General features: G+C 33.6%; 2 protein-coding genes across 3 annotated transcripts; both read left to right on the top strand.

The window, feature by feature from the left end:
• Positions 1 to 4,517: 4,517 nt before the first annotated feature.
• Positions 4,518 to 7,388, top strand: LOC116030273 (chaperone protein dnaJ 6-like). The gene is made up of 8 exons (XM_031272468.1): positions 4,518 to 4,793; positions 4,983 to 5,081; positions 5,201 to 5,302; positions 6,035 to 6,094; positions 6,188 to 6,294; positions 6,378 to 6,460; positions 6,672 to 6,762; positions 6,927 to 7,388. Exons 1-8 carry the CDS (start codon positions 4,671 to 4,673, stop codon positions 7,120 to 7,122), a joined length of 861 nt encoding a protein of 286 aa, XP_031128328.1. The 5' UTR covers positions 4,518 to 4,670; the 3' UTR covers positions 7,123 to 7,388.
• A 2,618-nt stretch (positions 7,389 to 10,006) lies between these two features.
• Positions 10,007 to 14,295, top strand: LOC116030271 (serine/threonine-protein kinase Nek6-like). Of its 2 annotated transcripts, none has more exons than XM_031272466.1 (14): positions 10,007 to 10,155; positions 10,250 to 10,381; positions 11,060 to 11,126; positions 11,304 to 11,369; positions 11,494 to 11,540; positions 11,706 to 11,751; positions 11,850 to 11,930; positions 12,009 to 12,051; positions 12,142 to 12,191; positions 12,342 to 12,423; positions 12,505 to 12,554; positions 12,628 to 12,701; positions 12,798 to 12,849; positions 12,959 to 14,295. In XM_031272466.1, exons 2-14 carry the CDS (start codon positions 10,257 to 10,259, stop codon positions 14,066 to 14,068), a joined length of 1,893 nt encoding a protein of 630 aa, XP_031128326.1. In that variant the 5' UTR covers positions 10,007 to 10,155; positions 10,250 to 10,256; the 3' UTR covers positions 14,069 to 14,295. The 2 variants fall into 2 exon arrangements, with proteins under 2 accessions (XP_031128326.1, XP_031128327.1); XM_031272467.1 differs by having other exon boundaries at positions 10,012 to 10,159.
• The last annotated feature ends 6,944 nt before the right edge of the window (positions 14,296 to 21,239 follow it).

Below are 21,239 nucleotides of genomic sequence, written 5' to 3'. Positions count from 1 at the left end.
ATGTAAAAATATCACAAAAACATTGTATAAAAACCTTTAAAAATTTTCTCAAAAAAAAAAAAAAAAAACCTTTAAAAATTTTGTATGTGTATTTGGCAATTGCATTCATAGTTGTACATTTGTCAATTCACATTTCTACTTTTTCAACAGTTACTATCATTTATCTGTACATGTAATAAGACAAAGCTTAACTCTTGAAGTTTTGTGCATTGCTGCACCCACTCTGCACAGGTCAATCAAAATAATTGAACAATACAATTTTTTTTCATTTAAAATTATAAATAAAAGAAAAGAAATACCCCGTAACACTTTTAATCTCTCAGTTAAATCTGTGGTGTAGACCTAATCAATACTCAATACAGATTATATAACTGGAATATATATGCTAAACAAATACAATTAATTAATGTACATTTTTGTAATACAATTTAGGACAAGAAGAAAAGTGAGTACATGGTGCCATCTATCTTGTTAGAATCTTTTTAAGATTTTAAGTATGAATAAAGCTTCGGTTAACGACCAAAATCAAAGTTTTGTTTTTTTTAATAATAAAATAAAAAGAAGTGCAAAAGAAAACAAAATGCAGACATTTTGGGGAAGGAGGAGGAGGTGCTGGACGACCCGTGACCTTGTAGTGTTATGGCGACAGGCTACTAAGAAAACGATAGGGAATCAATTTACCATTGCTTTAATTTCTTTTACTGTCAATAGGCAAAAACAACTTGTGTAAGACCGTCTCACCGTGAACCGGATCGGGTCGGATCGGATCAAGACGTAAATGTGGCACATATACGCACAAATGTCATACTTATATGCTCAAATGTAATAATAATCAGGAATAAAAATTTTGTTACTTATAAAGATAGATGTAATACTTTTAAGGTAAAATACAATACTTTTACATTTTGATTTAAAAGTATTACATTTTTCCTCAAAAGTAAGTAAGGAAAACTTGTCAACATTACTTATTATGGAAAATGTAATACTTTTTTCTCTTATAAGTAACAAAAATTGTATTTATGATTAGTATTATATTTGACCATATAAGTATGACATTTGCACATGTAAATGTGACATTTGCATGGTGATTCGACCCGATCCGACCCGACACACGAATAAGGATATGTGAGACGGTCTCACACAAGTGTGAATATTGTTGTCACAAATATGTTAAATGATTTTAACTCTAGGAATCTTATGTATTTGTAATGAGAAATTCCGGAAATACTATTTGACCAGTTCAAACTAAGAACATCAATAGATTACACTCACAAATAATTGAATTTAAAACTTTGTAATTACTAAGTTGACTATTTGATCAATTCACCTGAGAGTGTCAAACTAACTTAAGAAGAGATTGTTCAATTAATTTGGTTGGAGTTCTCACTTGTTATCCCCTAACAAATGATGAAAAAAATTCTCATGGTAACCAATGGCGGAACCAAAGAAGGGGTGCCTCCCCCCACTCCCATATATATATATTAGTACATTTTTCTTACTTGGTGAAATTTGTAGGAAAGGAAATTACTGTATTGAAATAAATAATTAATTACGGAGTACATTTTTGATAGTCGACTTTGAGGATATAATAGGTGTCTTTTTTTGAAATCAAATAGGTGTCTTTTTTGGTCACATGCTATGTAGTGTTAATAATTTAATGGTTGGTGGTGTGTAGTTATATAATGTGGGAAAAAACAAAAAGGTCACCCGCTTTAGCCGCTGAGATACTACTGTACACTCTAAACTATAAAGCACTACGTAGTAGTACGTACCACTACAGTATTTTTGGTCCGTTCTTTTCACAAAATACAAATACATAAGTGAATTGATTTTATTTTTTTTTAAATACTCCGTATATAGATTATACTTTTTTATAATAAAATAAATATGTGATAAGAGTTTTATTTCACGGAGTATAAAATTGATTTATTATTAATTATTTTCGGGATAAAAATTAAGGAAGCTAAAATGTCAAATTTAGTTACATCACTAGTTGACTAATGTAAATCTGACAAGGTCTACTAAACGTCAAACACTGCAGCTTTGTGTCATAAATTTATCAAAAAAGAAGTTTGAGGTCACATCACTTCCATTCTTTTGTTTTCTTTCTCCAACAAAACCTTTATTTACCAATTCACCCCTCTCCCAAAAGATTCCATCTCGGACCATGCCATCTCTTTACAATTTTAATTGCAATTAGTCCGCATGAGCAGTTCTATTAGTCACAGACATAAAATTTGAAAACAATAATTCGGATCAAGTCTTACTAATGGTAATTGTGGGAGTAACTTCTCAAAATGATGGAAGTTTAATCCTATGGGTTTTCCCCTTCTAATTGATAATAATAATAAAAAAAGTGATGAAAACTCATTGTAAATAGTATGCAGATGTTTAACCTCTGTATTCAGCTGAATTATCAGGATTTACATTCTCCAAGATGCTCTGTCGGGTCAGGCATGGAGCCCTTGTGATTTGGATTCAACATTTTGGGAACAATTTTAATTGCAATTATATTTACTAAACAACGTATACCAATATATTTTATTTAAGTTTGAGTGCTCAAAACTTAGAATCGTAGTACGTTTTATCCTAGAAAGCCTAGACCACAATGCTCATAGCACCTTAGGAGGTGGTAAATAATGTTTTAAAGAGATAGTATAACTTGACTCGTACTTGCCATCTACCCAAATTAGCTACCTTTCGTCATTCTTAATTGTTTTTATAAAAATAATAACCTTTCATAGGTTTATTATTTTCCATTTTTCATAGATATCCAAACCTACACATTTAAACTCAAATTTATTACTCGTAATGATGAAACACACATTTAAGATTTAACCTCTTACTCCTTATATTTTTAACATGGAAAATACTACTTGGACTTCCAAATTTTACTCTGTACTTTTACACTCTCACATAAAAATTTAATGTTGATACTTTTTTTGGGCCCATAAAATGAAGATAACATATCATATTTTGACACGTCAGAGAGTAAAAGTAAGAAAGTATACAATAGAAATTCATGTAGTATAACTCTTTTAACGTATGATAAAATAGTTGAGAAAGCAGAAAACAATGCGAATTGGGGCCGGGGTACAATCTTGAAACGCAAGATTGGAAGAGTCCCAGACCCACATATTGGGAAGACAGACATCATTAGCTCGCAAACATGATGTAACACCACAATCTTTAATAAAATCATAACAATAAGATCTTCCCACCAAAACGTACTAAACCACTCAACTTCAAATATGGATTCTTAGATCAAATTGTCAGCCTTTCTACAAAGAACTAAGAAGCACAAACTTAAATTGAATGGGCCTTTATTAGGCTAAGGGCTTAAGTACATTCCTGCAATCGGGCTGTCTGGCCCAACAACATATGCAGTTGTTATATTGTGAACGATGGTCTAAAACAACACCGTTTCTTTAAGTAAAGAAACGGCCGTCGTCACATCTTAACGGAGCTCTGTAAATGAAATTACAGTTCATCTCAAATGATACTGTCTCACATTTGTTTTTATATTATCAAATAAAACTGTAATTATATCAAAATGAAATTATAGTTGTGTTGAAAGGAAACTGCAGTGCATATAAAATGAATCTTAATAACAGTTTCACATATTTGAGTGTATATTGTCCAATGAAACGGTAGTTATATCGAAATAATATTATAGTTGTCTTGACAGGAAATTGCAGTGTATTATAAAAGAAACTGTAGTTGTATTGAAAGGAAATTGAATAACATATTCACATATTTGAGTGTATAATGTCAAATGAAACTGTAATTATATCGAAAAGAAACTGTAGTTGTGTTGAAAGGAAACTGCAGTGTATATAAAATGAAATTGAATATGTTATACACACATAGTTACTTTTTGCGGAACGGGTGGCGTTTATACAGTTTATTTTCACTAATAAAAAAAATATCGTTTTGATGTATGGACTACCATGAAATTTGCGACAACATATGTGCCCATCTCTCACCAATTGTTATACCATAGACCATGGTTCATATTGCATTGTGAACCCGATATAAAAATTATGTACTTTCGATTAATACATTTTGTACATACAGTTAACAGTTTTTGTACATGTAAACAAATAATTAGATAATTGCTGACACATTACGATAACTACAAGTATGAAAAATGTCAACTCAAATATAAAATGCGTCAACTACATATACAAAATCTGAAGGTTATTTTTGGACCATGGTCTACAATGTAAGATAGACCCTGGTCCATGGTATAATTTGCCATCTCTCACGACAATTATATCGTGGACCAGGGTCCACAGTGCATTGTGGACTCTGGTTCAATATACATAAATTGATTTCATAAAGTACAAAATTCTTATTCATAATGCATAAAATTATATAGTTGTATCCTAATGAACACTTAATATAATAAACAGAATTTATGTTGATTTATAAGTGGGCCATGAGTTGCTTTCTGGCTTTCCGCCCAACTCTTACATAAAGGCATGCCCATCAACTCGCTCCGCCCAAAAGGAACACAAATGGCGGGAATAAAGAAAGATACAAACCCGGCATGGCGGGAATGGAATTTAATGTTTGTATATAAACCGTTGGATCCGAATAATGTTGTCTCAAGTTAATCATTTCTAAATTGCGTACAGTGTGGGTTTAAGCATTCCTGGGCTGCTGTAATGGGGAGGCGAGAGAAGGCCCCTAGGGTTTCTGAAGAAAACTCGGAGGAAGAAGACGAAGAAATGGAGGAAGATCAAGAAGCAGCGCACGCTTCTGCTTCAAACGGGAAGAGCCTCTACGAGGTACCGCCAATTGCTTACAAGTTTCAATTCCATTGCGTGTGCGAATTTTGCCTTAATTTCTCATTTAAGTATGCCAAATATTTGCATCAAGATACCATTTTTACCTTACTTATATCTCTTCTAAATAAATTTCCTAGAATTAATTTCGTGGGTTTTCTGGGGATTTAATTGGTTAATGTTGGTATGTAGATTCTTGGGGTGGGAAGATCAGCATCTCAGCAGGAAATAAAGAAGGCATATTACAAGCTGGCTTTGAGACTGCATCCTGATAAGAATCCTGGTGATGAGGTGAATTTCGATTAGCATGGGCACTGGATTTGGTTCATCTTGCTGTTAAAACCCAAAACAACAGAACAGGAACATAAAGGAGTTAACAAAAAAAGAAGCTTTGTATTTTTATTTTATAGGAAGCTAAGGAGAAATTTCAGCAGCTGCAAAAGGTGATTGCTGTTCTTGGTGATGAGGAGAAAAGGGCAGTTTACGATCAAACTGGTTGTGCTGAAGAAGCCGTGAGTGATTATACTGACCTGCAAAATTTGAAGCTTTTTATTATACTGTTAAACATTTGAACCTGCTATGCTGCTCAATTGTCTTGATCTCTTCTTATTTACTAGTTTACATCATGGTTCATTTTTACCCCTGAGGCCCAGAATATTTCATTTAAAAGAATTGACCAAAAAAACATGTGCTGGTTGTTTCCAGTCAAAACTCAATTTACTGAAATAAATAATTGTCACCTACTTGGCTACTTGAAAATTTAGGTCAATTCAGGACAAGTATGGGTGGGAATAATTTCAAAGTAACATATGAAGCCTGAGAGTATGCATTTGGAACTGCCTTAATGGGGTGGTGGTAAATTGGTTTGGTTTCATATATATTGATATTTGATAAGCAACTACATGAGTATCAAATTACTTGTGAGGCATAATTCTGCTGTGTTATTCTCAACTCTGTTTTCTACCAATCGTAAAAAGTTCTATGTGGTTCCTAAACTGTTGTCTTCTTTTGCTACACTAAACATAAGTCTAGGTAGAATCTTGCTTGACGTTTTGGGTGGAAAAAACATTTTATTTGAGGATCTAGCTTGTTTTCATATTCCTTATTTACTTGCATATACGTGGAAAACCATGTGGACAGAAGAATAGCTTTCACTTTGAAATATAAGAAGTAGAAACCTTCTAACTTGGTATTTTTCTGATATCAATACGAGTTTTTTCACAATTCCATCTGGTGAGTTACAGGACCTTGCAGGAGATGCTATCCAGAATTTGAAGGAGTTTTTCCAAGCCATGTACAAAAAGGTTATAGTTTATTCTATTGGTAGTCTTCTGTATTTCAAACTAGCCATATACATTCTCTAAAGGCTACAAGGGAAACATACATAATGGTTATAGGTCACTGAAGCTGACATTGAAGAGTTTGAAGCTAATTATAGAGGCTCTGATTCGGAGAAGAAAGATCTGATTGATCTTTACAAGAAATGCAAGGGTAACATGAGCAGGTACCCTAGCAAGGGAATTTACCATTTTTATGTAAACCAAATGAATATTTTTTTCCCCGATTTGATTTGGCTTCCTTCTACAGGCTCTTTTGCTGTATGCTTTGCTCAGATCCTAAATTGGATTCACATCGTTTTAAAGATATTATTGATGCGGCAATAGCAGCTGGTGAGGCTTTGCTTCCTCTTGTTCACATGATGTTTGGAAATAATGTTTTTTAGGCACAATGAATTGTGTGGGCAGATACATCATGCAATGTGGGATGTTCTTGTACCCTTCTTTAAAAATATATATATTTAAATAATGGTAAATAATGGACAATGAGGCCACCCTTGTTTTATTTGCTAGCCATTGAGTTTTTTTCTTTTTGCAATTATAGGTGATCTGAAACTAACAAAAGCTTATGAGAAATGGGCCAAGCAAGTATCTGAAAAAAAGCCACCTACAAGTCCTTTAAGACAGAGGCAGAAGTGAGTTATCTATTTTGTGTTCTTCAACACTATGATGCTTTATTACACCTGAAATGAGCAATTTTTTTTTTTTAAATAAAATTCCACTGACTCTATTACAATGCAATATCTGTTCATAATGAGCAGTTTTTTTGATTGTGCACAAACTGGGAACTCCTCTACAGGTCTAATAAAGGGTCTGAAGATTTATACGCTATAATTTCTCAGCGGCAAAATGAGCGGAGAGACAAAATGAATTCTCTGTTCTCATCCCTTGCGAGCAAGTATGGTGGCGATCAATCTACCCCAGAGCCCAGTGAAGAAGCATTTGAAGCTGCTAGGCGGAAACTTGAGAGCAAGAAGAAATCCAAGCGGAAGTAATTCTAATATGGTATTTGGTTTCTGCACCTGTTCCACCAAATTTGGGTTATCTAGTGTTAATATTTCAGTGATGAATATTAGGGTAATGTAAATGTTGAAAGATGTGTTTGATATCCATCTCAAGCTGAGAGATAATGACACTACCAGGGTTTGTACCTTCTCAAATGGATATGTTGTGTTACATGTACTTTATGGAGTCATTTGACAGGTGAAGAAGAAAGAGCATGAACTGAAGCTAGCTAGTGTTTATCATTTTGTATGGTCCATTTTTAGATTTTCTTGCTTTCTCAAGATACCATTGCTATAGTAGGGTAGGGTATGTTGGTTGCTCATCTTTTGTCTATATATAGATATATATGCATGCCAATTCATACTATTTTGTCTTCTTTTCTCCACATCCTCATTTTTCCTGTGGATGGTATTCAATATTCTTCTCATATTGACCACCCCCCGACCAAACATCTTACATTAGGATTTTTAATGATATCACTTGAGACTACAGAATTTAGAAAGGAAATTTTTTTAAATATGATTTGCTTTTTTGAACAGTTCAGCATGGTGTTATAAGGTCTTTTTCAACTAATCTTTTTTGTAAAATTTTTATCATGCTAGATACAGCTTATGAGATATTTTTGTGCTAAAACTTGATGCGGTATGCTCTCTTTGGTGAACATACTCGGCCTGTCAAACAACACGATAGTGTCAAACTATTCCACTATGTGAAGGTCCATTAGTTTGTTTGGTAATTCCTTCAAATAGTGCATCAAGCTTAGCATCTAGCTACTCCAATTGCTTGGCAGGCATAGGCTTTTCCTATCTGGTTAGTCGAGATGGTTTTAATGAATTAGATTTCTAGTCCTATTTTATTGAGTCATAAAATTAATTGAAACGATCTATAACTTACCAATATCTTATATTCTTATTTGCTATTTAGTTATTTCTTATTATTTAGAATTGTTATGATCATAGAAGCGGAATGCTTGATACTGATATTTTAAATTATTTGAAAGGTATTTATGTGATGAAATATTGGAGTGAAAACGAATAAAATTGCAGGGGTGAGTGGTGACCGACGGCCTGATTATTTTATTTTATTTTTATTTTTTATTTTTTTTGCGAAAGCAATTGGCATTTGATAAAATGTTGATTGTTCTTCTTCTTCTTCATTGCGGGCAATAAAGCATTCCACCGACACAACTCTTTTTCTCACTACTTTATTTTTTTAATTGAAAAAAGTGGTGATTTTAGTGTATGATACGGAAGAAAACGACGTAGTTACTAGTCAGCGGCGAGATCTCTCGGGTATAAGTGTGGCCTTTTCTGACACCGACTTTGTCGGACATTAAGAAGAATCTAGACCATCCAATTATTTTATTTATTTATTTTTTAAATTTTTATTCGTTAGGTGCTTGGCTGCTTGCCACTGTGACGTTTAATCCCTGTGATTTTGATACCATATCTCCTTCATTTATCCAAAATACTCAGTTAATATAATTTACAATGTAAATTTAGAATATTATAGAATTTTATTGTTATGATGAGTCAAATATGCTCTTATTATTCTTTTTATATTAATATAATCTTTAAAGATGATAATAATTAATGATAAAGGATTACATTCTAAATTTAAAGATTGGTATAGCGATTTTAAGTCCTTGTAGCTGTTAATCTATACTATTATTACATTTTAGTACTGTTCATCTATACTTTCTCATCTTGTTAACGTACAAAGAGTCTCGATCTCATGACTTTCCATTTGAAAAAATTACTGTATGACACTTGATCACAAAGTCATTGTATACTTGTGTTTATAATGAGAAAAATTCATAGCTCTCGTGCAATTGTTAGTGAAGCAAAGCGTCACCCTAATTAACTAATTGAGATGTGTTTCCGAACAAATTTTCACAAGATTTGATGTATGGAAGAACTTGTTAGTATGTCTTGTGCACCTGGAATAAATTTTGATAAAATATGAATATATGATGGATGAAAATATTTGTTGGCTAAAAAAGTAGCTAAAACTCTTTTACAATTGCAATGTGGGAGTTAAATTTAATGTGATGGGCATTAAACACTGATTCTATCACTTAATAGACCATTGAGTTATTATGGTGTATTATCTTCACAAATCATGTTAGGTCAAGGTGTGAATCTCGACACAATAAATTTAATCTTTTATTAGTTTGTCGATAAAAAAGAGCCAAAGTAACTTCGAAAAGCCGACTAAGCGGATAAAATATAATTCTTATATCTAAACATTACGAGTTTGATTCTTTGTAATACTCTACATTAAGAGGATAATTCCATAAATAAAGATTTAGTTGGGAATGGTGACATTGTAGCTGTAGCCTAATGGAATAAGCGATTTCTTCTCCACCCTTTGAGATTTCTGGAAATGCAAGCAAAGCCCATCATCTCCTTCATTTTGCTATCTTACTCTTCATCTGTCACTCAGCTTCACACACTCACTTTTCCCAATTGCTTATTTTTAAATCCAAAATCTCGTAAATGAACTTTCACTTAGTCTGCATACGCCGTATTATGCACTTAATATCACCATTTCTTTAATCAAAACAAATATATAATTAACCATTCCGTTAAGTCCAGCAAAATGTTATTACTATATTCACAACTTGTATCTCGATTCGAATTCTATAGTTGGCATAATTCGTCTGTTTTCCAAAATTTACATCATCTGGAACGTACAAATTACAAAAAGATTGTAAATGCAGGGTACACAGATACCCCACCCCCCTCTTGGGGGCCCCCAGGAGGGTACCCCCTCCCTCTTGGGGGCCCCCCAGGCCCCAACACACACGTAGAGCATACAAGGGTTGGTGGCTGCTTAGTGCTGCTCGATATAATTATGGAATGAAGTTTTTGTTGCTACTTCAATACTGGGTCTCTTAAAAAAGCCTCTCATTATTGCTGCAAACAACCCACATTTTGGAGGCATCTTCTCTTAAATTCAGCTGGTTCAAGGAAAGATTTGGTTTTTGTGTTTTCACTCTAGAGTCTTGGCTTCAATTTGAGGTGGGTGAGTTCAAGAACTGGTTCTTTTAGCTTAAAGATTGAATCTTTTGCTGTAATTTTCACTTGTTCGTGTGAAAACTTCTGGGTTCTGAAGAGCATCAATGGAGGGGAGGAATAGTGGAGTTGATGCCATGTCAAAGATGGAAGACTATGAAGTGATAGAGCAGATTGGCACAGGGGCTTTAGGAACAGCATTTCTTGTTCTCCATAAAACTGAGAATAAGAAGTAAGCAATTTGACTTTTTTTTTTTTTTTTTTTAATTTTTTTTTTATTTTTAACCCCATTTTTCAGTTGCAGATATTATGAATCAGGGGTTTGTGGTATATATAGCATAATGAACTTGAGCTAAATGCTTATATGGTTTATAAATTTCTTGTTTGATATAGAAAATTTGCATCTTTGTTCCTAGTGGATGTCAGTTTCTGATGAATGTTTCTTGGAAGCTTCTAGAAATACAAACTATTTGCAGGAACAATTTGAAGAAGATAATTCCTTTGCTTGAAAATAGTTGTGCTTCCACATTTGCAACTCTTTCACTGCTTTTCTTTTAGCAAAACTAGACTTGTATATATCTAGCTGCTAAATCTTTCTCTAGATACTGCAATATACTGATCCAAGTCAGTTCTTTCAATAGATAATCCTGGTGAAATTTTATAAACTTTTTGCCTATGATAAGTATTTTCTATATTTGCTGAATACAGAAAATATAAAATAATTTTGAAACTGAATTCTATTTCATGCTATTTACAAAATTTCTGCATATCTCATAGTTACGGTTGATGTGGATGAGGGTCTTTTGTTAGTGATTGTGCTTAGAAGTTTATTTTAACATCATCATGATATAGAGGAAACCCATTCTTATGATTTCTTGTTATATTTTTCCTTTTGCTTTGTTGTCTATAGGTATGTCCTAAAGAAGATTCCTTTGGCAAAACAGACAGAGAAGCTTAAGCGGACAGTACATCAGGAGGTTATTAAATACTTTTTTGCCAAATGAGTTGTGTTTTTATTAGCTGCTAAATCTATGGAGGTTATTTAAGGGAAAAATCCGTTTCTTAAAGTGTCAGATTAATGGCTGGAACCTGAATAAAGCCTGTGAAACCTCAATAATAATTAGCGAAATGCATTTATGCATGTATTACTGCAGATGAATTTGATTACTAAACTAAACCATCCGTACGTTGTGGAGTACAAAGATGCTTGGCTGGACAAGGTACTGCATTAGTTTTCATTCTTTCAACCCTCCACCCCGTTTATTTTTTTTATTTTGAGTTGGGTTGTTGCCGAAGTTGATGCTATGTTGGAATTGAAAGTCTTAAATGTGTGTTATCATTCAGGGCAGCTGTATTTGCCTCATCACCCGCTACTGTGAAGGCAGAGATATGTAAGTTTTATCCATTTATTTTATCTGTTAGGTTCATATTTGCATTTCACTACTTGTCTACTCCAGCATTTGAGGTTAAAATTGAACTCCACCCACATAAACGAGACTTTAAGTAGCACTACCGGGAATCTTATTTACTTTCATATGCTTTTTTGGGGTTAATAGGGCAGAGTTTTTGAGAAAATCCAGAGGAGCACTATTCCCCGAAGAGGTAACCAATTGCAATTTTAAACCAGTGGAGATCTTCTACTAGCATTGTTAAATGTTAACTTACTGGCAACGCGCATTCTTCTTTGTTTTGTGCTTTAGAAACTCTGCAAATGGCTGACACAGCTATTACTAGCCGTGGACTATCTACATTCCAATCGAGTCCTTCATAGAGATCTGAAGGTACAAGTTTATAATAATTAGTACAATGAAGGTGTAGCTCTTAAGTTTACCATTTCTAATATCACGTTTCTGCTGCAGTTATCCAACATTTTTATCACAAACGACGATGATGTCTGTCTTGGTAAGAAGATGACCAACTGCTTAAATGTGGCTTGATTTCCTTTCCCGTGATCTATAATCAATTCATTTTTTTTGAACATGACGATCATAGGTGATTTTGGATTGGCCAAACTTCTAGATCCTGAAGGCCTCACTTCCTTGGTATGAATCATAAATTATATTTGCAAATTGCAATGTTTCTTCGCTCTGGGCCCCTTTTACCCACAAGCAAACGTATGACTTGAAAGGCTGCAAGTAGTGTTACAATTGACCTCGATATCATATTTACGACTTTATTTTGTTCGGGAACAGGTGGTTGGCACTCCAAATTACATGTGTCCTGAGCTCCTTGCCGATATGCCTTATGGCTATAAGTCTGATATATGGTCACTTGGTAAGGACCCGATCTGAAGCGCTTCCCTTTTTGTTTGATTGTGTCCATAGTTCCAAAGATGCCATCTTTACTTCTTCGTAGGTTGCTGTATGTTTGAGATTGCTGGACATCAACTGCCATTTAGAGCTCCTGTAAGTTTCATGTCCAGCAATATTCGATTGTTTCTTCTCTTTAGCCGTAATAACAAGAAAATTTGATGAACAGAACATGACTGGCCTCATCAACAAGATAAATAGGTGTACGTTATCGCCACTTCCTATCATATATTCCTCCACCCTGTAAGTATTTTCTTCGCCAATCTGAACAAGAACGTGGGTTCTTCTTTGTCACCTATGCCAATGTGTATTAACACGCAACTAATTCGATTGTTGCAGGAAACAGATTATAAAGAGCATGCTAAGGAAGAGTCCGGAACACAGACCGACAGTAAGTGCTGGTTAATAATTACGATATATAATGGTGATTTAAAAAAAAAAAAAAAAGTTGATAAATTTAGTATGTGATTTGTGGAAATTTTGTTTACCTAAAATAACAGGCTGCAGAATTGTTGAGGCATCAACATTTACAGCAGTTCCTTCTGCAATGTCGCAACCCTTCATCCGTGTTTCTCCCGGTTAGGTCTCCGAGGAGCACAAAGGAGAAAACGGGAAAGCCTTCACCTAGCAAATCTAGCAGTGGCAAAGACAACCGAGGACAGTTGATAGGGCGGGGGCCAGTTTTCTCACTTGATCGGAACGTGGGCACACAACCTAGGAATTTACCAAACACTAGTAAACAAATAGAAGCTAAACTCGAGACTAAGCGAGTTGATAGGACAAGCTATTCTGCAAAGATCTCTGAAGATAGCGAAGAATCATTAGTTGGGGATGCGAGTGAGACAGCTGGTAACGAAGAGGAACACTCCGAGTTGTTTTTGCAAAAGGAAAGCTTGAAAGTGCCAACTCCATCTGACTTCATTACGCCAAAATCCAACCCCGAGGAGCAAGAAGAAACTTCCTTGCATGTCCAACATTTTGAGGAGGGCGACGAAGAAAGTGACAAAACTAAAGATTTGGAGGTTTTGAACTGCACGAATGGCAACGGGGAAGTGGAAATGGAGGCAGTGGATTGTATCGCTGAGAAAACCAGCAGAATGACATTATCCAACGCAAAGTCTTTTGATCAAGAAAGTGCATCATCAACTACACAGCCCTTAAACTCTGAGCCTGAAGGCAATGCAGAGCCAAGGTCTTTGTATCAAACAGAAAACGTCGATTTGTGCAGAGAAGTTGCACTCGATTGTGCTTCAGTGAAGAAAAATGGCACAGCTACAGGTGAAGAGCAAGCGGGAATAGAAAGGGATGCCTTCAAGAACTCCGAGAACGAGGAAGATAGCATTCAAATAACCGATGAACAGGCACAGAGTCGCATTTCATTGCTGAGGAAATTAACCGCATTGACTAGCGAGAGCAAGGATGAGTGGGGCAATCCAACTCAACAAAGGGCAGATGCGTTGGAGTCACTTCTCGAGCTCTGTGCACAACTACTTAAACAGGACAAGATCGACGAGCTCTATGGTGTCCTCAAACCATTTGGGGAAGATGCAGTTTCGTCCAGGGAAACAGCAATTTGGTTGACCAAAACCCTCATGAAAGCACAGAAGTAGCCATACAGCTTACCCTTCTGCAATACTCTTGTAAAGATTGTTCTTGTTTTTTTCTTTTTCCTTTTCATGGTTTCACTAGTAATGTGAGTATGGAGAGTTTCATTTCATTGGTAATGAAGGATTGGATATGTGAGGGAGTTTCTTCTTTTCTTTTTTTCAGACAAATGTAATGTAAAGGCTTCTGTGTTTTGAAAATTGGTGTAGATATTGTTGGAAAGGTTTGATGAGTCTGTGTTTTTTTAATTTTATATAGTTTGATTGTTGTTGGTACTAACGGTCCATTCGGCCTAATAAGACAAAGCCCATCTCAACAAGATCCAATTGTTATATCATGGACCGAGTCATATTGCGTTGGCTCTTGTTTAAAAATTATGTGTCTGCAATTGACATATTTTGTATTTGCAGTTATCAATTTATGTATCTATAAACACATAATATGTTAACTGCAAACACATAATCTGAAAGTTATTTTGGATCAGGAATGTTATTTAACATATTATATGTTTGCAGTTAACATATTGCGTGTCTCTAATTATAATGTTACGTGTTTGTAGTCAACATGTTATGCGCCTTTAATTTATTTACACATACATAAACTGTTAACTGCAAGTACATAATATGGCAACTGCAACGCATAATCTAAATGTTATTTTGAATTAGGTCTTCCTCAATAGTGGTGGGTTTTTGGGGAGATTTTGCAAGTGTGATTAGGAAAAAGAAAATGAGAGTAAAGAAAAAAAAAGGAAAAAAAAATAAAACAAAAAACTGAAAAAAATAAATTATAATTACGCGCCCAACGGGCACGTGCAGTAGGTGCAAGAGTTACGCCTCACACAGGCGCAACTCATTAATTTTGGTGGGGTCCACATAATCTGCATAATCGCTATATTTGGGAGAGGTAAGTTTTTCTTCTCTCTCCACCTTATCACTCCTCCACCTCACCCTCTTCACCTTAAAAATCGTGTAAAATTCCCTTAATGAGGATAGCCTTAGGATCCACAGTGCAAGGTAGAATCTAGTCTATGGTATGAATTGCCAACAAGATTATAGCTCACGATCTATATCTTAAAGAATTAAAAGAAAAAAAAAAGAAAAAAAAAGAAGAAGAAGTCTAATTTGCATATTGAGCCACCTAAATTATAAGAGTTAATACCCAATATAGTTCTCGACTATAATGACTTTACTCAATTTAGTTCTAAATGACTTTTTGTGCTCAGTTTAGTCATCGACTTTGATGGTTTTACCCAATTTAATCCTTTGTTAAAAATTCTGTTAGTGAATAGTTAGAAATATAGTCCTAATAGTAATTTCTCATCCTTCATTCCATTTGCTTCTTCCCTTTATTAAGATTCACGCAGAAATGTAAATCTTTATATCCAAATATTTATTTACTCTGTATTTATTTATTTAGGGTTGTAGTTGATTTGGTACGAAAATTTGTATTTTTGCGTTGATCTTAATAAGGGGAAGAATAAGGAGTCATTCAGTCATCCCAAATGGAATGAAGGATAAGAAATTACCATTAGGATCATATTTCTAACAGTCAACTAACAAAATTTTTAACAAGATGACTAAATTGTGTAAAATCATCAAAGTCGAGGACTAAATTAAGTACAAAAAGTCATTTAAGACTACATTGAGTAAAACCACTATAGTCGAGGACTATATTGGGTACTAACTCTAAATTATAATGGGGAAATTGATTGAAATATGTAAAAATAGAATCAGACAAAAATCATGGAAACCTGTAAAAAATGTTAGGAGAAAAAAAAATAATGGTAAAAGGCTCAGAATGCATGTTATGAAAAATCATGGTGCGGCATGAACAATCCAATATAGTTCAGGGTGCGGAATGACACTTTAACCAAATTCATTTAAGGCACATACATTACATAATGTAATATTGTTATATTTTTTCTACACCAAGAGAACTTCAATTCACCTTTAAAAAAAATAATTTATTTTTCTATCTTATTTGTCGTTAACTAATAAGGTCCCATTTTGAAGAGAGGTGAACGAGTAGATTAAAACGACCGGCTAGAACATTATCATTGTAACGATCAATTGAATTGCACCAATGTCATATTCACTAAACTTTTATCCATCTAGCTACTTAAGATTTTTGCAGTTGGGATAATCCACCACTTCCGTCTGTCCAATTGTAATTTATTTAAATAACTTCTGAAAAGAGTAATCAAAGTCATACGTTTTTCTAATCCTTCCTCTAAATACACATTTTTAAGTTTAATTAGAACAATTATTGTCCAACGTTTGAGTGGGGGTGGGGGAAGTGGGAGGGAACCTATAAAGTCTAAACATTCATATATAGATGTAGCATTTCACGGAGTAATGAAGCCTTTTGAGTCTTTGACGGACTCCATGAAAATGCTACATGCTTTTTTCTACGTAAGCTATTAGAATGGGTAGACTAGTCCCTCCCCCTATTTGTCCCAAGAAAAATTAAATTTACTAATCGTTAAATCAGTAAAATTCGTGTCAAGTACCTTGTACTAGTTGCATTGTCATCTTTGTGGCTCTCTTTGAGGAAAGGCTAGACCTAGCAATTTGTGTATAAATACGGACACGAATACGATAAGGCTAAATACGGACACGACATGTTAAGGTTAACGGGTTCAAATTTTTAACACGAACACGTTTTGTTAACGGGCTAAACGGGTTGACACGATTAACACGTTTTGTTAACATGTTTCGGGTCTTGTCGACACGATATGACACAAAACTTGTTTTAACCCGCTAAACCTATATATATATATATATAAACTAAAATTTAAAGTTAAGTTATAATCCATATAAAATAAAACCTACCATCCAATCTATCAAAGAAACTAAAAAATATTCAATTTATAACATTTATAAAAGAAACTAAAAAATATTCAATTTATAACATTTATAAAATGATAAAATAACATCCAAAAAACAAATTCAAACATTATTTCGACAGTTCTAACATTTCTATTTTGCCATAAAATACGGCGTAAATTGCTTTAGAACGCATCTAAAAGTTGCATGTTAATTAATACGGAGTACATTATTGGACTTTTCTTCATAGGTTGAAATGATCAACGCGTCTACATTAGAATTGAATGTACATAGATTGAAATAATCAAAGGCACCTTCTCAAAAAAAAAATAAAAATCAAAGGCACTAAATTTAATTTGTTTAACTAACATAATGAAATACCCTAGCTTCTTTGATTCAATATTACAAAAATGGGAAACTTTCTTATAAATGTTTTTAATTACAATTGCTCTTTTTTTTTTTTTTTTGGTAAGAAGAAGGGACCTAAAAGGTCCCGAGGGATTAACGGCATCTAGAAGAAGCCAAGCTAGCTGCGTCCCGTAGCAGAAGGTCTTTTAACTATTGTCTCTATTACCTGTAGTATTTGTCTGTAACTCCCTATTTGGAAAAACTAAAGAGATGTCATTGAGTTACAAGTTACTTGATTTGATTGACCTAAATTAAAGTAACTAATTTATGGGTTTTCAAAAAAAAAAAAGTAACTAATTTATGGAATATTTATTTACAAGTACCCATCAAAATATCACTTTAGAAAGGTGAATCCATGGAGGGCCATCATTGAAATAGTCTTTTCATTTTTTAGCTTAGCCCCGTCCGTGTGTCTCAAGATAATTAGTTCACTTAGGGAATTCCCGTCCGTGTGTCTCAAGATAATTAGTTCACTTAGGGAATTGCCGTCCGTGTGTCTCAAGATAATTAGTTCACTTAGGGAATTGAGGAAATATACAAGCAACTATGCCATAGACGAAATAGAGTAATAGCAAACAAAAGTACGTTGATATTCAAAAGGAAATAAATATAAAGGACCTTTTTCCTAAAATTGATTTTCCTTCACTTAATATCATACTTCTTATCAATGAATATTTGCTTTATCTTTCTATTGGTTAGCCCATCTCATTATTCTTATTAACTCCTTATTCAAAATCAAAACAATTTAAAAAAGAATTCTTCCCAAGAAGTCTTGTGGTATATGTTTACGACGGGTGATTCAATTAAATAAACTGAACGGGGAACTGATTCCCCGTTCAGTTTATTTAATTGAAGGATTTACCAAAATCTAAAAAAAAAATTACATAAACTTAGATCAATCAAGTAATGATGTTTCTTTGAATATGCATATGTAATGATTTTCTTTATACATATGGTAATGATTCGGTCTAAAAAATGAATCCATTTAGAAAGGACGAAAAGAATTTAATTAAAGGGATTCATAAAAAAATGAGCTGGGTAGGGGAGGGGGTCGTCGAACTAGGTATATATAATTGAATGACTATTAAGTAAGCCAACCCTTGTAGAAGTTTCGACGCTTGATTCTCAAATAAATACGGTTGAATCTAAGATGAATAGTTGGTTTACGTTCTAGAATAAAGACATGTATATGTGATATTAGACTAGTATCTCTTAGATTTCTATTTCATTTGACCTACTACTGAAATTTGTAATTTCGATCGGGATTCCAATACAATAGAAGTCCTTCCGTCTCGTTGTGACTGTGAATTGAATGAACAAACGGATGAAATCCAGAAAAATTCCAAATAACAGTTCGAACTAAGAAATGGAAGAACAAAAGTTGTATAGGAGTCACAAGAACTCTGTGGATGGAAACTCAAGATATCGAAGTAGTTTTGACGATTCAATAAATAATATTATTACTTGTACTTCAATTACTTCTCAATTCGATGGATGAATCCTAGCGATGGAATAATGAAGTTCTAATTCATTGATTGATTGTATCATTAACGATTTCTTTTTTTGTTACGAGGAACTTATCATGAATCCAATCATTTCTGCCGCTTCCGTTATTGCTGTAATTTGAAATAATCAAAGGCACCTTCTCAAAAAAAAAATAAAATCAAAGGCACTAAATTTAATTTGTTTAACTAACATAATGAAATACCCTAGCTTCTTTGATTCAATATTACAAAAATGGAAACTTTCTTATAAATGTTTTAATTACAATGCTTGATATTCAAAAGGAAATAAATATAAAGGACCTTTTTAAATTGATTTTCCTTCACTTAATATCATACTTCTTATCAATGAATATTTTATCTTTATCTTATTGGTTAGCCCATCTCATTATTCTTATTAACTCCTTATTCAAAATCAAAACAATTTAAAAAAGAATTCTTCCCAAGAAGTCTTGTGGTATATGTTTACGACGGGTGATTCAATTAAATAAACTGAACGGGGAACTGATTCCCCGTTCAGTTTATTTAATTGAAGGATTTACCAAAATCTAAAAAAAAAATTACATAAACTTAGATCAATCAAGTAATGATGTTTCTTTGAATATGCATATGTAATGATTTTCTTTATACATATGGTAATGATTCGGTCTAAAAAATGAATCCATTTAGAAAGGACGAAAAGAATTTAATTAAAGGGATTCATAAAAAAATGAGCTGGGTAGGGGAGGGGGTCGTCGAACTAGGTATATATAATTGAATGACTATTAAGTAAGCCAACCCTTGTAGAAGTTTCGACGCTTGATTCTCAAATAAATACGGTTGAATCTAAGATGAATAGTTGGTTTACGTTCTAGAATAAAGACATGTATATGTGATATTAGACTAGTATCTCTTAGATTTCTATTTCATTTGACCTACTACTGAAATTTGTAATTTCGATCGGGATTCCAATACAATAGAAGTCCTTCCGTCTCGTTGTGACTGTGAATTGAATGAACAAACGGATGAAATCCAGAAAAATTCCAAATAACAGTTCGAACTAAGAAATGGAAGAACAAAAGTTGTATAGGAGTCACAAGAACTCTGTGGATGGAAACTCAAGATATCGAAGTAGTTTTGACGATTCAATAAATAATATTATTACTTGTACTTCAATTACTTCTCAATTCGATGGATGAATCCTAGCGATGGAATAATGAAGTTCTAATTCATTGATTGATTGTATCATTAACGATTTCTTTTTTTGTTACGAGGAACTTATCATGAATCCAATCATTTCTGCCGCTTCCGTTATTGCTGTTGATATCAAAAGGAAATAAATATAAAGGACCTTTTTCCTAAAATTGATTTTCCTTCACTTAATATCATACTTCTTATCAATGAATATTTGCTTTATCTTTCTATTGGTTAGCCCATCTCATTATTCTTATTAACTCCTTATTCAAAATCAAAACAATTTAAAAAAGAATTCTTCCCAAGAAGTCTTGTGGTATATGTTTACGACGGGTGATTCAATTAAATAAACTGAACGGGGAACTGATTCCCCGTTCAGTTTATTTAATTGAAGGATTTACCAAAATCTAAAAAAAAAATTACATAAACTTAGATCAATCAAGTAATGATGTTTCTTTGAATATGCATATGTAATGATTTTCTTTATACATATGGTAATGATTCGGTCTAAAAAATGAATCCATTTAGAAAGGACGAAAAGAATTTAATTAAAGGGATTCATAAAAAAATGAGCTGGGTAGGGGAGGGGGTCGTCGAACTAGGTATATATAATTGAATGACTATTAAGTAAGCCAACCCTTGTAGAAGTTTCGACGCTTGATTCTCAAATAAATACGGTTGAATCTAAGATGAATAGTTGGTTTACGTTCTAGAATAAAGACATGTATATGTGATATTAGACTAGTATCTCTTAGATTTCTATTTCATTTGACCTACTACTGAAATTTGTAATTTCGATCGGGATTCCAATACAATAGAAGTCCTTCCGTCTCGTTGTGACTGTGAATTGAATGAACAAACGGATGAAATCCAGAAAAATTCCAAATAACAGTTCGAACTAAGAAATGGAAGAACAAAAGTTGTATAGGAGTCACAAGAACTCTGTGGATGGAAACTCAAGATATCGAAGTAGTTTTGACGATTCAATAAATAATATTATTACTTGTACTTCAATTACTTCTCAATTCGATGGATGAATCCTAGCGATGGAATAATGAAGTTCTAATTCATTGATTGATTGTATCATTAACGATTTCTTTTTTTGTTACGAGGAACTTATCATGAATCCAATCATTTCTGCCGCTTCCGTTATTGCTGCTGGGTTGGCCGTAGGACTTGCTTCTATTGGACCTGGAGTTGGTCAAGCGGCTGCTGCGGTCAAGCTGTAGAGGGTATCGCGAGACAGCCTGAGGCGGAGGGAAAAATAC

This window comes from Ipomoea triloba, chromosome 9, assembly GCF_003576645.1.
Source record: "Ipomoea triloba cultivar NCNSP0323 chromosome 9, ASM357664v1".
Taxonomy (NCBI): Eukaryota; Viridiplantae; Streptophyta; class Magnoliopsida; order Solanales; family Convolvulaceae; genus Ipomoea; species Ipomoea triloba.
This window is presented reverse-complemented; position numbering and strand designations above follow the sequence as displayed.